General features: G+C 50.3%; 1 protein-coding gene across 1 annotated transcript in view; it reads left to right on the top strand.

The window, feature by feature from the left end:
• LOC146005648 (cytochrome P450 2F5-like) overlaps nt 1-14,243 on the top strand; it is a 90,080-nt gene extending 75,837 nt beyond the window's left edge. The window contains exons 10-11 of the mRNA XM_083145039.1: nt 12,942-13,083; nt 13,716-14,243. Coding sequence (XP_083001165.1) covers nt 12,942-13,083; nt 13,716-13,909 — 336 coding nt within the window. The 3' untranslated portion in view covers nt 13,910-14,243. The remainder of the gene's footprint in view (nt 1-12,941; nt 13,084-13,715) is intronic.
• The last annotated feature ends 898 nt before the right edge of the window (nt 14,244-15,141 follow it).

Below are 15,141 nucleotides of genomic sequence, written 5' to 3'. Positions count from 1 at the left end.
TGACATGTTCTGATCTCCCACATAATAATCACAGGCGGCATGATTTTACCAAACATATCAGACATACCTTGATTGCACAGATAATCATAACAGGAGGCATACGTTAATTTGATCGATCACCTGATCTGATCGTTACACCTCCCCCTTTTAAAATGGCGCACAGTGGTGGTGACCCACGTCACCATCTCCTCAGTGCGCTATTCACTTCCTCGCCGTGAGAGTCCATCCGCATTACTGTGGTGGGCACCCTTTTTGTGCTGGATGGTAAAAGTGTACTGCTGCAGTATGAGACTCCATCTTAGCAGTTTACCATTATCTCCGGCAACTCTATTCAGAAATACCAATGGGTTGTGATCTGTAATTATTAAAAAGTCACGTCCGTACAGATATGGCTGGAGTTTTTGGAGAGCCCACACAATCGCCAAACACTCCTTCTCCACGGTGGCATAGGCTACTTCTCTGGGAAGCAATTTCTTACTTAAGAACAGGATGGGATGCTCCTCTCCTTTCTCATTGACTTGGCTGAGCACAGCACCTAGCCCATAATTGGAAGCATCAGTCTGCACTATAAACTTCTTTTGGAAATCTGGGGCCTGCAGCACAGGTGACTTAGCTAATGCGGACTTCAGCGCCAAAAATGCCCCCTCACATTCCTTTGTCCAATTGACCACCTGGGGCAACTTCTTTTTGGTTAAGTCTGTCAGTGGTTTTGCTAGAGTGCTGTAGTGGGGTACAAATTTTCGGTAATACCCAGCAGTACCTAGGAAGGACATGACCTGTTTTTTGGTTGTGGGAGTGGGCCACTCCGTTATAGCCTCTACTTTGCTTAACTCTGGGCGAAGGGTACCACCTCCAACACAGTGCCCCAGGTAGTGTACCTCACCCAGCCCAAGCTGGCATTTCTCTGGTTTAATCGTCAACCCGGCCCCCGTGATTTTACTTAACACACTGTTCAGATGGATCAGGTGCTCTTCCCAGGTCTGACTGAACACCGCAATGTCATCCAGGTAGGCAACGGCATGTGTCTCCTGGCCTTCCAGCAGGTCATTAACCAGGCGCTGAAAGGACGCAGGTGCATTTTTCATTCCAAAAGGCATGACCAGAAACTCAAACAGGCCGAATGGTGTGATAAATGCAGACCGCTCACGGGCCTCAGGTGACAGTGGGATCTGCCAGTATCCTCTACTCAGATCCATGACAGTGATGTAACGTGCCTGGGCCAGCTGATCTAACAGTTCATCTATCCTGGGCATGGGATAGGCATCGAACACAGTGGCATCATTTAACCTTCTATAGTCTACACAGAAGCGGGTGCCCCCACACTTCTTTGGGACCAGTACAACTGGGGCAGCCCAAGCACTGTGAGACCGTTGAATCACCCCCAGCTGCAGCATTTCATCAATTTCCCTCTTCATGGCTTCCAGCACCTCAGGAGAAGCCCGGTATGCTGGCTGCCTGAGGGGGGTCTGACTACCTGTGTTTACATGATGAGTTACCAAGTGTGTTTTTCCAGGCTTCCCTGTGAAATGGGACTTGTAGGGCTGCAGTGTGTCAGTGAGCTGTGCTCGCTGTGCCTCTGTCAGTTTATCACTGAAGTGGGCATCAGACAGGGATCGCCCCTCCTTAGCAGCAGCTGCTAAATCCATCAGGGGGTCAATTCCTTGCTCATTCTCAGGCAAACTACACACAGCAAACACACAAGCCCCCCTTTCGTGATAAGGTTTGAGCATGTTGACATGATACATCTTCTGCCTCTTACGTCCCTCCCCTTTTTCCACAATGTAATTAACATCTTTGATACGTTGTATTACAGTGTAGGGACCCTCCCAGGCAGCCTGCAGCTTGTTCTGTCTCATGGGAACCAGAGCCAATACCTTTTGCCCCACCTCAAAGATACGCTCTCTTGCCTGTCGGTCGTACCATTGTTTTTGCTTGGTCTGTGCAGCCTTCAGGTTGCTCTGTGCCATTTCCATTAGGAACTGCATTTTCTCCCGGAATTGCACCACATAGTGCACCACGGATGTTTCCGGGGTGACCAACTTCCCCTCCCACTCCTGTCTAATCAAATCCAGGGGTCCACGGGCACGGCGCCCATACAGGAGTTCAAAGGGGGAGAAGCCCGTTGATTCTTGAGGCACCTCCCGGTATGCAAACAGGAGGTGCGGCAAGAACCTTTCCCAGTCCCTTCCCTGGGACTCCACAAAGACCCTCAACATCTGTTTTAGGGTACCATTGAAGCGTTCGCAGAGGCCGTTCGTTTGGGGGTGATAGGCAGAGGTGATGAGGTGATCCACCTGCATCCTCTTACAGAGACTCTGCATGAGCTTGGACATGAACTGAGTACCCTGGTCAGTTAGCATCTCCTTTGGGAACCCCACCCTGGAGAAAATGGATATGAGCGCATCCGCCACTTTGTCTGCGCGGATGGAGGAGAGTGCTACAGCTTCAGGGTACCTCGTGGCGTAGTCCACCACAGTGAGAATGTATTGTTTCCCTGAGCTGCTGGGGATAGCGAGGGGCCCCACAAGATCTACACCAACCCGCTCAAAGGGTTCTGCGATAAGTGGTAATGAAATGAGAGGTGCTCGGCCTTGGTCACCGGGCTTCCCAGCTAACTGGCAGGCATGGCAGGAGCGACAGTAATTAGGTACATCGTTCCCCATGTTAGGCCAGAAAAAATTGGGCCTCAAACGAGCTTGAGTTCTTTTCGGATTCATATGTCCGCCTAAGGGAATTTCATGAGCTATTTTCATTAACCCTTCCCTATAAGCCTGTGGAACCACCAGCTGCCTGTTAGGACCTTCATCTTCAGGGTCCTCTGAGGAAGGTGGCTCACGATATAACAGCCCATTTTCTACATAAACTCTGACTGAGCCATTCCCCGTTGGGACCTCCTTGGCTTGCTCTCTGAGAGCGGCCAAGCTGGGATCGGTCTGCTGTTCTGCTTTGAATGCCTCACTTCTGAGCAGCTGATCAGTGTGGGGAAACAAGGCAGGCAAGCCCCCCCCCCTCCTCTAGGACAGCATCTGAACTGGAGACTTCTACAGGAGGGGAGGGGGGTGGAGGGGTATCCACTTCCAGGGAGTCCCCTTCCACACAGGCAGGGGTTAAATCACAGCTGTTCTGGGCTGCAGCTCTCCTTGTCTGAACTGCTAACACAGAGATTGGCTCAGTATTCTGTATAACCCCTGATACTGGTGCTTTCGCAACATTATCTGGTAACGATACATCACATAATTCTACCTTAGTACAGGCATTGTGACCCACTTCCCCCCTGTACATTTGCAAAGGGTTAGGTTCTGCTAAACACAAATCTGCAACCTCACATACATTTACATTACGATTGTAAAGCTCAGCAGGGGTCGCCTGAGGGACAGAAGGGTTAGCTAGTAACACAGAGTCAGTACCAACATCACTTTTATTGACATAGGCAGTGTGCATCTTTCCAAGATCAGTCCCCAAAAGCACACCGGCAGGTAGATTGTCCAGCACCCCAACATCACGGATGCCTCTTCCAACCCCCCAATCAAGGTATACCCTGGCCATAGGAACATCAGGGTGGACCCCACTCACCCCCCGTACAGCAATAGTCTTTCCTGGGATGATGTTCTCTGGGCCCACCAATGCTGAATCTATGAGAGTCAGATCTGCACCTGAGTCCAATAGCCCAAGCGCCACCCTTTGTCCTACCTGGACTGGTTGTAGATTGTCCCGGGGTCTCTCCTGGGGTCCTCCTACACACAGGACGGCAGGCATAGGTTTCACGGCTGGGCCCCCCACAGGAGAGTTCCTCTTGGGGCAACGGGAACGGAAGTGCCCCACTTCATCGCAAATAAAACACCTGCGGCTGGTTGCCAAAACAGGTTGTCCCCCCACCCCCCCAACAAATGCAGCGGCTGCTGGTTTAGTTGAAGAGGGCTGCTGGGACGAGTCTCCGGGTCTCCGCTCTCTCCAGCTGACTTGCCCGGGCGTCCCCCAGGTCTTCTTTGCCACAGAAGCCCTGGTGCTGGTGTATTGGTCTGCCAGGGTGGCAGCCTTTTCTGCTGATTCGGGACTCCGGTCCAGGACCCACTCTTTAACCTCAGCTGGGCAGAGTGCGATGAACTGCTCTTGCAGAAATAGGTCCTTCAATTTATCATAGTCCTTTACTTGCAAGCCCTCAACCCACTGATGCAATAGGGTTGACAGTTGTGCTAACAGGCCCCCATAGGTATCAGAGGGGCTGCGCTTTAAGTCTCTGAACTTCTGTCGGTATGCCTCAGGGGTGATGTTGAAACGCTGTAGCAAGGCTTTCTTTATGGCAGTATAATCTCCATCCAGCTCCTGGGGAAGGTCAGCAAATGCATCCAAAGCCTTTCCCCGCAGCCCAGGGGTTAAATAACTTGCCCATTCACTGGGGTCCAGTGCAAACTGCCGGCAAGTCTTTTCGAAACTCCTGAAGAAAGTATCCAGGTCACCATCTTTCTCCAGCACGGGAAATTGGTCATGCCGGGGCTTTTTCCTACCCGGGTTACCAACAGCGCTCTGGCCGCTGAGCCTCACCAGTTCCAACTGGTACTCACGCTCCGCCTGACGCTCTGCAGCCTCTCGCTCGGCTCTGCGCTGCTCAGCCTCTAGCTCGGCTCTGCGCTGCTCAGCCTCTAGCTCGGCTCTGCGCTGCTCAGCCTCTAGCTGCATTAGCTGCACGGCCATTGTGGGGTCCAGGTCCTTCATTTGCCTGACAGCAGTTTGAAGGTAACTCTGCAGTGTAGACTCACTGTTGCCAGCAGATGCATCTGACCCTGGCAGGGCATCACTTGTGTTGTCTTGTGCCAACTGAGCCCTTGGAGTAGGAGTGTCCCTGGACTGGCTTCCTCCAGCAGCTAGAACCCGATCGGCTTCCATGAGTGCCTTTATCATCAGTTCTTTACTCAGGCCAGACCAAGGGATGTCCCTCCGTACACATATAGTCGCCAGATCATCACGTCTCATCATCCGGTAATCAGACATCCTGAGTCTCACACTTGTCAAATAAAATGATAGTAAAGAAAACAAGAGAAGGGAGGGGAACAGAAATTGCACTCACTGTGTGACTTTTAAAACTATAGTAAAGCTCTGAGTTCTGATTCTGGTGATGTGGGTATTTCTCACAAAATTCTACCCACACTCACTTAAGTTCTTAAAGAGAAAAATGAATTCTCCACCCCACCGCTTGCCACCAAATGTCACGGACCCACCGGTCGCCTGCTCCGATACGTCAATCTGAGCAGCGCCGGCCGTGACTGGGGTTCACTCAGGACACTCGGGTCCTTTCCTTGAGGTACACTGCCACCAGCCAAAACCTGATTTTAGCGCCTGAAACTGCGCAAGGGGCGGCTTGGCTCGCCCCTGACCACACAATACAAGATAACAATGGTAACGTTTTCCAGCCTTTCTCTTATGAGGCTAATGAGTCTTAAGAACACAGAACCAGGACTGAGAATATGTATTATTTATTCCTAGAAATACTACAGAGCTTTAGACAAAAATAGTTACAAGATTTTACAGTGATTTTAAAAGTACACACGAGTTTTAAATGCAATTTCAAAAATAAAAAGGGAAAAAAGACAGAACCTATCTTACACTTAAATACAGATCCTGACGTGGGGGGATCCTCCACAAGAAATCTCTCGTCGCCTACAGCCTGTTTTGCTAGACCCCCAGGTAGTGACACTGACTATAGGGAGAAGGGTCTTGTTATACCTTGCAGACTCCCTCATCCCTCCCACCCTTGGGATTTTTAACCATTCCCTTGCTGAGCCTAGTGAAGGTCTCCAGATATAGGATCTTTCCCATAAAGAATTTCTCCCTGCTTTGAAGTAGATTTTATACATTCCTCAAGTGATAAGAGGTCATTTAGTGCAGGGCCAGAGCCACTTTGGCCGGTTGGCTGGACACTATTGCTCTCCCCCCCAATCTGGTTTATGAGGGGTCTCAGATCTTATCTTACATCCTAACTCCAGAGGAGTCCACAGATGGCTACACTCCCTGGGTCACCAATAGTCCACACACATAATACATGACATGTTCTGATCTCCCACATAATAATCACAGGCGGCATGATTTTACCAAACATATCAGACATACCTTGATTGCACAGATAATCATAACAGGAGGCATACGTTAATTTGATCGATCACCTGATCTGATCGTTACAGTTCCCAATCACTGTACCGTGTACCCTGGCATAGCACGAGGCACTCGGAACACTCTACTGTTCCCAATCACTGTACCGTGTACTCTGGCATAGCACGCTGCGCTCGGAACACTCTACTGTCCCCAATCACTGTACCGTGTACCCTGGCATAGCACGAGGCGCTCGGAACACTCTACTGTTCCCAATCATCTGTACCGTGTACCCTGGCATAGCACGAGGCACTCGGAACACTCTACTGTCCCCAATCACTGTACCGTGTATCCTGGCATAGCACGAGGCGTTCGGAACACTCTACTGTTCCCAATCATCTGTACCGTGTACCCTGGCATAGCACGAGGCTCTCTGAAAACTCTACTGTTCCCAATCACTGTACCATGAACCCTGGCATAGCACGCTGTGCTTCAAACACTCTACTGTCCCGTATCACTGTACCGTGTACCCTGGCATAGCATGCTGCACTGAGAACAATCTACTGTTCCCAATCACTGTGCCGTATACCCTGGCATAGTACGAGGCGTTCAGAGCACTCTGCTGTTCCCAATCACTGTACCGTGTACCCTGGCATAGCACGAGGCGCTCGGAACACTCTACTGTCCCCTATCACTGTACCGCGTACCCTGGCATAGCACGAGGCGCTCGGAACACTCTACTGTTCCCAATCATCTGTACCGTGTACCCTGGCATAGTACGCTGCACTGAGAACACTCTACTGTTCCCAATCACTGTACCGTGTATACTGGCATAGCACGAGGTTCTCGGAACACTCTACTGTCCCCAATCACTGTACCGTGTACCCTGGCATAGCACGAGACGTTCGGAACACTCTACTGTTCCCAATCACTGTACCGTGTACCCTGGCATAGCACGAGGCGCTCGGAGCACTCTACTATCCCCTATCTCGGTACCATGCACCCTGGCATAGCATGAGGCGCACGGAACACTCTACTGTCCCCTATCACTGTACCATGTACCCTGGCATAGCATGTGGCGCTCCAAACACTCTACTGTCCCCTATCACTGTACCGTGTACCCTGGCATAGCACACTGCGCTCGGAACACTCTACTGTCCCCAATCACTGTACCGTGTACCCTGGCATAGCACGCTGCGCTCGGAACACTTTACTGTTCCCAATCACTGTACCGTGTACCCTGGCATAGCACAAGGCGCTCGGAACACTCTACTGTTCCCAATCACTGTACCGTGTACCCTGGCATAGCACGAGGCGTTCGAAACACTCTACTGTCCCCAATCACTCTACCGTGTACCCTGGCATAGCACGAGGCGCTCGGAACACTCTACTGTTCCCAATCATCTGTACCGTGTACCCTGGCATAGCACGAGGCACTCGGAACACTCTACTGTTCCCAATCACTGTATCGTGTACCCTGGCATAGCACGCTGCGCTCGGAACACTCTACTGTCCCCAATCACTGTACCATGTATCCTGGCATAGCACGAGGCGCTCGGAACACTCTACTGTTCCCAATCTACCGTGTACCCTGGCATAGCACGAGGCACTCGGAACACTCTACTGTCCCCAATCACTGTACCGTGTATCCTGGCATAGCACGAGGCGTTCGGAACACTCTACTGTTCCCAATCAACTGTACCGTGTACCCTGGCATAGCACGAGGCTCTCTGAAAACTCTACTGTTCCCAATCACTATACCATGAACCCTGGCATAGCACGCTGTGCTTCAAACACTCTACTGTCCCGTATCACTGTACCGTGTACCCTGGCATAGCATGCTGCACTGAGAACAATCTACTGTTCCCAATCACTGTGCCGTATACCCTGGCATAGTACGAGGCGTTCAGAGCACTCTGCTGTTCCCAATCACTGTACCGTGTACCCTGGCATAGCACGAGGCGCTCGGAACACTCTACTGTCCCCTATCACTGTACCGCGTACCCTGGCATAGCACGAGGCGCTCGGAACACTCTACTGTTCCCAATCATCTGTACCGTGTACCCTGGCATAGTACGCTGCACTGAGAACACTCTACTGTTCCCAATCACTGTACCGTGTATACTGACATAGCACGAGGTTCTCGGAACACTCTACTGTCCCCAATCACTGTACCGTGTACCCTGGCATAGCACGAGGTGCTCGGAACACTCTACTGTTCCCAATCACTGTACCGTGTACCCTGGCATAGCACGAGGCGTTCGGAACACTCTACTGTTCCCAATCACTGTACCGTGTACCCTGGCATAGCACGAGGCGCTCGGAGCACTCTACTATCCCCTATCTCGGTACCATGCACCCTGGCATAGCATGAGGCGCACGGAACACTCTACTGTCCCCTATCACTGTACCATGTACCCTGGCATAGCATGTGGCGCTCCAAACACTCTACTGTCCCCTATCACTGTACCGTGTACCCTGGCATAGCACACTGCGCTCGGAACACTCTACTGTCCCCAATCACTGTACCATGTACCCTGGCATAGCACGCTGCGCTCGGAACACTTTACTGTTCCCAATCACTGTACCGTGTACCCTAGCATAGCACAAGGCGCTCGGAACACTCTACTGTTCCCAATTACTGTACCGTGTACCCTGGCATAGCACGCTGCGCTCGGAACACTCTACTGTTCCCAATCACTGTACCATGTACCCTGACATAGCACGAGGTGCTCGGAACACTCTACTGTTCCCAATCAGTGCCTGGCATAGCACGCTGCGCTCAGAACACTCTACTTTTCCCAATCACTGCACCGTGTACCCTGGCATAGCACGCTGCACTGAGAACACTCTACTGTCCCCAATCACTGTACCGTGTACCCTGGCATAGCACGAGGCGCTCGGAACACTCTACTGTTCCCAATCACTGAAGCGTGTACCCTGGCATAGCACGCTGCGCTCGGAACACTTTACTGTTCCCAATCACTGTTCCGTGTACCCTGGCATAGCACGAGGCACTCGGAACACTCTACTGTTCCCAATCACTGTACCGTGTAGCCTGGCAAAGCACGAGGCACACAGAACACTCTACTGTTCCCACTCACTGTACCGTGTACCCTGGCATAGCACGAGGCGCTCAGAACACTCTACTATCCCCTATCACTGTATCGTGTACCCTGGCATAGCACGCTGCACTGAGAACACTCTACTGTTCCCAATCACTGTACCGTGTGCCCTGGCATAGCACGAGGCGCTCGGAACACTCTACTGTCCCCAATCACTGTACCGTGTACCCTGGCATAGCACGCTGCACTCGGAACACTCTATTGTCCCCAATCACTGTACCATGTACCCTCGCATAGCACGAGGCACGCGGAACACTCTACTGTCCCCAATCACTGTACCGTGTACCCTGGCATAGCATGCTGCACTCGGAACACTCTACTGTTCCCAATCACTGTACCGTGTACCCTGGCATAGCACGCTGCGCTCGGAACACTCTACTGTTCCCAATCACTGTACCGTGTACCCTGGCATAGCACGAGGCGCTCGGAACACTCTACTGTTCCCAATCACTGTACCGTGTACCCTGGCATAGCACAAGGCTCTCTGAAAACTCTACACACCAAGTAAACGGCGCTAATGGACCACACTATTTAGTATTCAAAAATGTACAAATTTATTAAAAATACATAATACAATTTTAACAATACCACCGGCCGGTAGAGCTACCAAAAAATGTGCACAATAATTTCTGACCATAAAAAATGATAAAAATATATATAATAAAAATAAGAAAGAAGGGAATAAGACTTCTTTCTTTAGGCTGCAGCGTGTAGAGAAATATCAATGTTCCATTATCATTAATCTGGGATTGCCGATTTATGCTAAGGCATATAATGGTTTTTGAGGCTAGATGGCTTTATTTTTCTCTTGTTATGTCCACTTAAAAGTTTAAACAGTCCCAAAAATCTTAAGAAACACTTTGGTGAACTTTGTTGTTAGATATATTTAGCAAGCGTGTTAGTCATTCACACATACAGGCTTATTAGCCTTTAGAATTGCTCCAAACTGTAAGTGCTCAGCCAATCAAGCAAAGCAGCGTTTTCTTGAAGAATAAAAATGAGTGATACTTATGCTTCCAAGCGAGTGCTTTCAAGCGAGTGCAGCGCTTCAATGCCCACTATGGGGTGGGAGTTCGCTGACCTGAAGCGGGTCCCCAGCTGTTGGTCTTCCCTATAGTACAGCTCCTCTCTGGGACTCACAGCTCCGTCAGTTCTCCCCGGCTCACGTGGTAATACTTGTTTGCGGAAGTCGAAGTGACGCTGGATGACGCGTTTCCCCGCCTGTTCCTAGTCAGCGGCTTCATCAGGAAAACTCTACTGTTCCCAATCACTGTACCGTGTACCCTGGCATAGCACAAGGCGCTTGGAACACTCTACTGTTCCCAATCACTGTACCATGTACCCTGGCATAGCACAAGCCTCTCTGAACACTCTACTGTTCCCAATCACTGTACCGTGTACCCTGGCAAAGCACGAGGCTCTCGGAACACTCTACTGTTCCCAATCACTGTACCGTGTACCCTGGCATAGCACAAGGCTCTCTGAACACTCTACTGTTCCCAATCACTGTACCTTGTACCCTGGCATAGCACGAGGCGCTCGGAACACTCTACTGTTCCCAATTACTGTACCGTGTACCCTGGCATAGCACAAGGCTCTCGGAACACTCTACAGTTCCCAATCACTGTACTGTATACCCTGGCATAGCACGAGGCGCTTGGAACACTCTACTGTCCCCTATCACTGTATCGTGTACCCTGGCATAGCACGCTGCACTGAGAACACTCTACTGTTCCTAATCACTGTACCGTGTGCCCTGGCATAGCACGAGGCGCTCGGAACACTCTACTGTCCCCAATCACTGTACCATGTACCCTGGCATAGCACGAGGCACGCGGAACACTCTACTGTCCCCAATCACTGTACCGTGTACCCTGGCATAGCACGCTGCACTCGGAACACTCTACTGTCCCCAATCACTGTACCATGTACCCTGGCATAGCACGAGGCACGCGGAACACTCTACTGTCCCCAATCACTGTACCGTGTACCCTGGCATAGCATGCTGCACTCGGAACACTCTACTGTTCCCAATCACTGTACCGTGTACCCTGGCATAGCACGCTGCGCTCGGAACACTCTACTGTTCCCAATTACTGTACCGTGTACCCTGGCATAGCACGAGGCGCTCGGAACACTCTACTGTTCCCAATCACTGTACCGTGTACCCTGGCATAGCACAAGGCTCTCTGAACACTCTACTGTTCCCAATCACTGTACCGTGTACCCTGGCATAGCACGAGGCGCTTGGAACAATCTACTGTTCCCAATCACTGTACCGTGTACCCTGGCATAGCACAAGGCTCTCTGAACACTCTACTGTTCCCAATCACTGTACCGTGTACCCTGGCATAGCACGAGGTGCTCGGAACACTCTACTGTTCCCAATCACTGTACCGTGTACCCTGGCATAGCACGAGGCGCTCGGAACACTCTACTGTTCCCAATTACTGTACCGTGTACCCTGGCATAGCACAAGGCTCTCGGAACACTCTGCAGTTCCCAATCACTGTACCGTGTACCCTGGCATAGCACGAGGCTCTCTGAACACTCTACTGTCCCCTATCACTCTACCGTGTACCCTGGCATAGCACGAGGAGCTCAGAACACTCTACTGTTCCTAATCACTGTACCGTATACTCTGGCATAGCACGCGGCCCTCGGAACACTCTACTGTCCCCAATCACTGTACCGTGTACCCTGGCATAGCACACTGCGCTCAGAACACTATACTGTCCCCAATCACTGTACTGTGTACCCTGGCATAGCACGCTGCGCTCGGAACACTCTACTGTCCCCAATCACTGTACCGTGTACCCTGGAATAGCACGCGGCGCTCAGAACATTCTACTGTCCCCAATCACTGTACCATGTACCCTGGCATAGCATGCTGCGCTCGGAACACTCTACTGTCCCCAATCACTGTACCGTGTACCCTGGCATAGCACGCTGCCCTCAGAACACTCTACTGTCCTTAATCACTGTACCGTGTACCCTGGAATAGCATGCGGCGCTCAGAACACTCTACTGTCCCCAATCACTGTACCATGTACCCTGGCATAGCACGCTGCCCTCAGAACACGCTACTGTCCCCTATCAGTGTACTGCATACCCTGACATAGCAGTATGCTAGTGTTGACCTAGACACCTCTGACCTATCACCCTGATACCTCTGCCCCAAACTGTCATTTGTTAAACCAAGCAGCTAACATAACAGTTAGGAGCTGGTTTGTTTATCTCTCTCTACAGGAATCGCAGTACTCGCGCTGATGTATTCTCTTCCACAGATCGTCCACCATTGCCGACCGTAGCTATAGGCATGGTGTGCTTGTGTCACTTTCTAGTGTGGCTGTCTGTCATCTAGAATTTCCTGCAGTGTCCCCGGGACATGGGCACCACATTGACACTCAGGATCAGCTGACTTCTGGACACCTGTCCACTAATTCCAGCAATGGTCACATGATCCAAATACACCCAGGTACTATCTCTTCCTGGTTCTGTCCAAACTCCTGCAGTCGGCAGTCAATCAACAGCCACCTTGGGGGATATAAGTAGGGCTCCCAGAAAGTGCATGTACTGTACAACCTAGTTTCTGGTTTCCTTGCGCCCTCTACTGGCTCACCAGAGTTACTGCAAAGAACTCAACTAGACCAGATCCTCACACTACATTATCTCTCTCCAATGCTTGGTACATAGACCTTATATAACAGGGGATTTCTTCTACAATTTTAGGGTACAACAGTGATTCCATTCATTTCCTCAGTGCTCTCTGACCCTACCCAGTGGGAGACCCCCTATGAGTTCAACCCAGAGCACTTCCTCGATGACAAGGGGCAGTTCCGGACAAAACCGGCATTCATGGCCTTTTCAGCAGGTGAGACTAATGTCACTTATGGCATTATACATAATATTAGTAACATTATATAATGTGAAGCATTAGGGGAGATATGAGTTACAGTATTTGTCCCTTGGGAGCCAACTGAGGTATTGCCAGTGGCTGCCAATAAGACTCCAGCTATCAATATTCTAGGACATGCTATGATATGATAGCTAGAACCTGATTGGTTTGCTATGGCCGTTATGCTTAACTTTCATCAATTCATTTTCACCTGGTTAGGTACCAATGGACTGGCGAATTGCAGAAGTAGTGCCATTATTCAAAAAGGGAAATAAAACACACCCAGGAAAATAATGACCAGTCTTACATTGAGAGTGGGGAAGTTATTGGAGGGTATATTAAGGGACAGCATTCAGGAATACTTGTTGTGCAATTAAGTTATTAGTGGTAAGTTGGAACCAACATGGATTTATGAGGGATAGGTTTTGTCAAAGTAACTTAATTAGCTTCTATGATGAAGTGAAATAGAACCTAGACCTGGGCAATGCAGTAGATGTGGTCTACTTAGATTTTGCTAAATGTTTTGATACTGTACCTCACAATAGGATGATCCACAATATGGGCAAGCTGGGTCCCGCCCTGTATAACCTCTCTCCTCTCTCCGATAGGGAAACGTGTCTGTGCTGGGGAGAACCTGGCCCGTATGGAGCTGTTCCTACTCTTCTCGGCCCTACTCCAGAAATTCACCTTCTCCCCGCCCCCCGGGACCCCGCGGCAGGACTGTAAAACCCTGAAACAGAACAAGATTAAAAATTTGTTTTTCTCCCAGCTCTGCGCTACACCCCGCCCCCTGTCAACCTAGGGACCGTCCTCTATGGCTTGTCCAAAGAGCAGACGCTTTATGGACACCAGGCATGCGATGTCCCTCATGTGGTCCGGAAGAGGATTTCTGGCTCATTGACCTCCAGGGGAACCATTTATTGCATTATATACCACTTAGTTTAAATTAGGCTTATTCTTCTCTTTTTGTTCAGCGCCAGCCCCCACCCAGTACACAAAACTCCAGTGCTGTGAGAGAAAGGGGAGATGGGGTGTGCGGAGGGAGAGAGCATGGTAGCGCTGCTGTTTTATCATTTCTGTGTATTCTACGCTATTTGGGAATCACTGAGGAAAGTTTAATAAAATGAAACATGGGAGATTTGTGGTTTGGGTTTTTCACTGTTTTGCAAAATATGTGAGTGCTGCACGAGATATCGATGGTCAACCGCAGAATCTGTATCGATATACAGCATATCAGTTCATGCCAATAACATCAGAAACCGTTCTATAACAGCTATTGGTTAGTAAAGGAGGTAAAGTAAATTGTTGATATGGCATTGACCGCTCTCAGCCAATCAGCGATTCCCCCATTCACTCCTATAGCAGCATCTGTGACTGACGCGTCATCTTACCAGTGCTGTCCGTGGGGGTTCACTGCTGAATGGGTGAAATTTAATAGGGAGCGATTTTTGGGCATGTTTCAAAATCGCACTTTTTAAAATAGCATTTCTGGCCTGATTTTCAAATATTTAATGAGATGCGAATTTGTGGCAAAAAAACGCGATAAAGTACGATATCGTGCAATTTTCAGTCATGAAAATCAGCACATTTTTAGAAATGTGCGATTTTGGTAAAAAAAAAATGGCGTGAGGTCCCCCCGCCTGAGCATAACCAGCCACGGGCTCAAAGAGCCGGTCCTGATTTCATAAAATCACAGGGCAAAACAAGTAGGGGTCCCCAGGATTTTATAAAACCAGCACCAGGCTCAAGGGCTGGTCCTGGTTCCCAAAATACAGGGGACAAAATGAGTAGGGGTCCCCCGTATTTCAAGAACCAGCACCGAGCCCAACCAGCCAGCAGGGGGGAGACTTTTTATACAAGTCCCCCCGGCCAAAGCATTCATCCCTCTGACCGGTCAGCATGGGCAGGGGTCCTGGTGAAGTGGGGATCCCCCCAAAGAAGGTTTCCCCCCCTCCAGAACTCACCTGCCCATGCTGAAGCCTGGGGCTGTCCTCGATGCCCCTGGGCTGTGGGCATCGAGCTGATAATTGTGTA

Source organism: Crinia signifera, chromosome 5 (assembly GCF_055691185.1).
Source record: "Crinia signifera chromosome 5, ASM5569118v1, whole genome shotgun sequence".
Lineage (NCBI taxonomy): Eukaryota > Metazoa > Chordata > Amphibia > Anura > Myobatrachidae > Crinia > Crinia signifera.
This window is presented reverse-complemented; position numbering and strand designations above follow the sequence as displayed.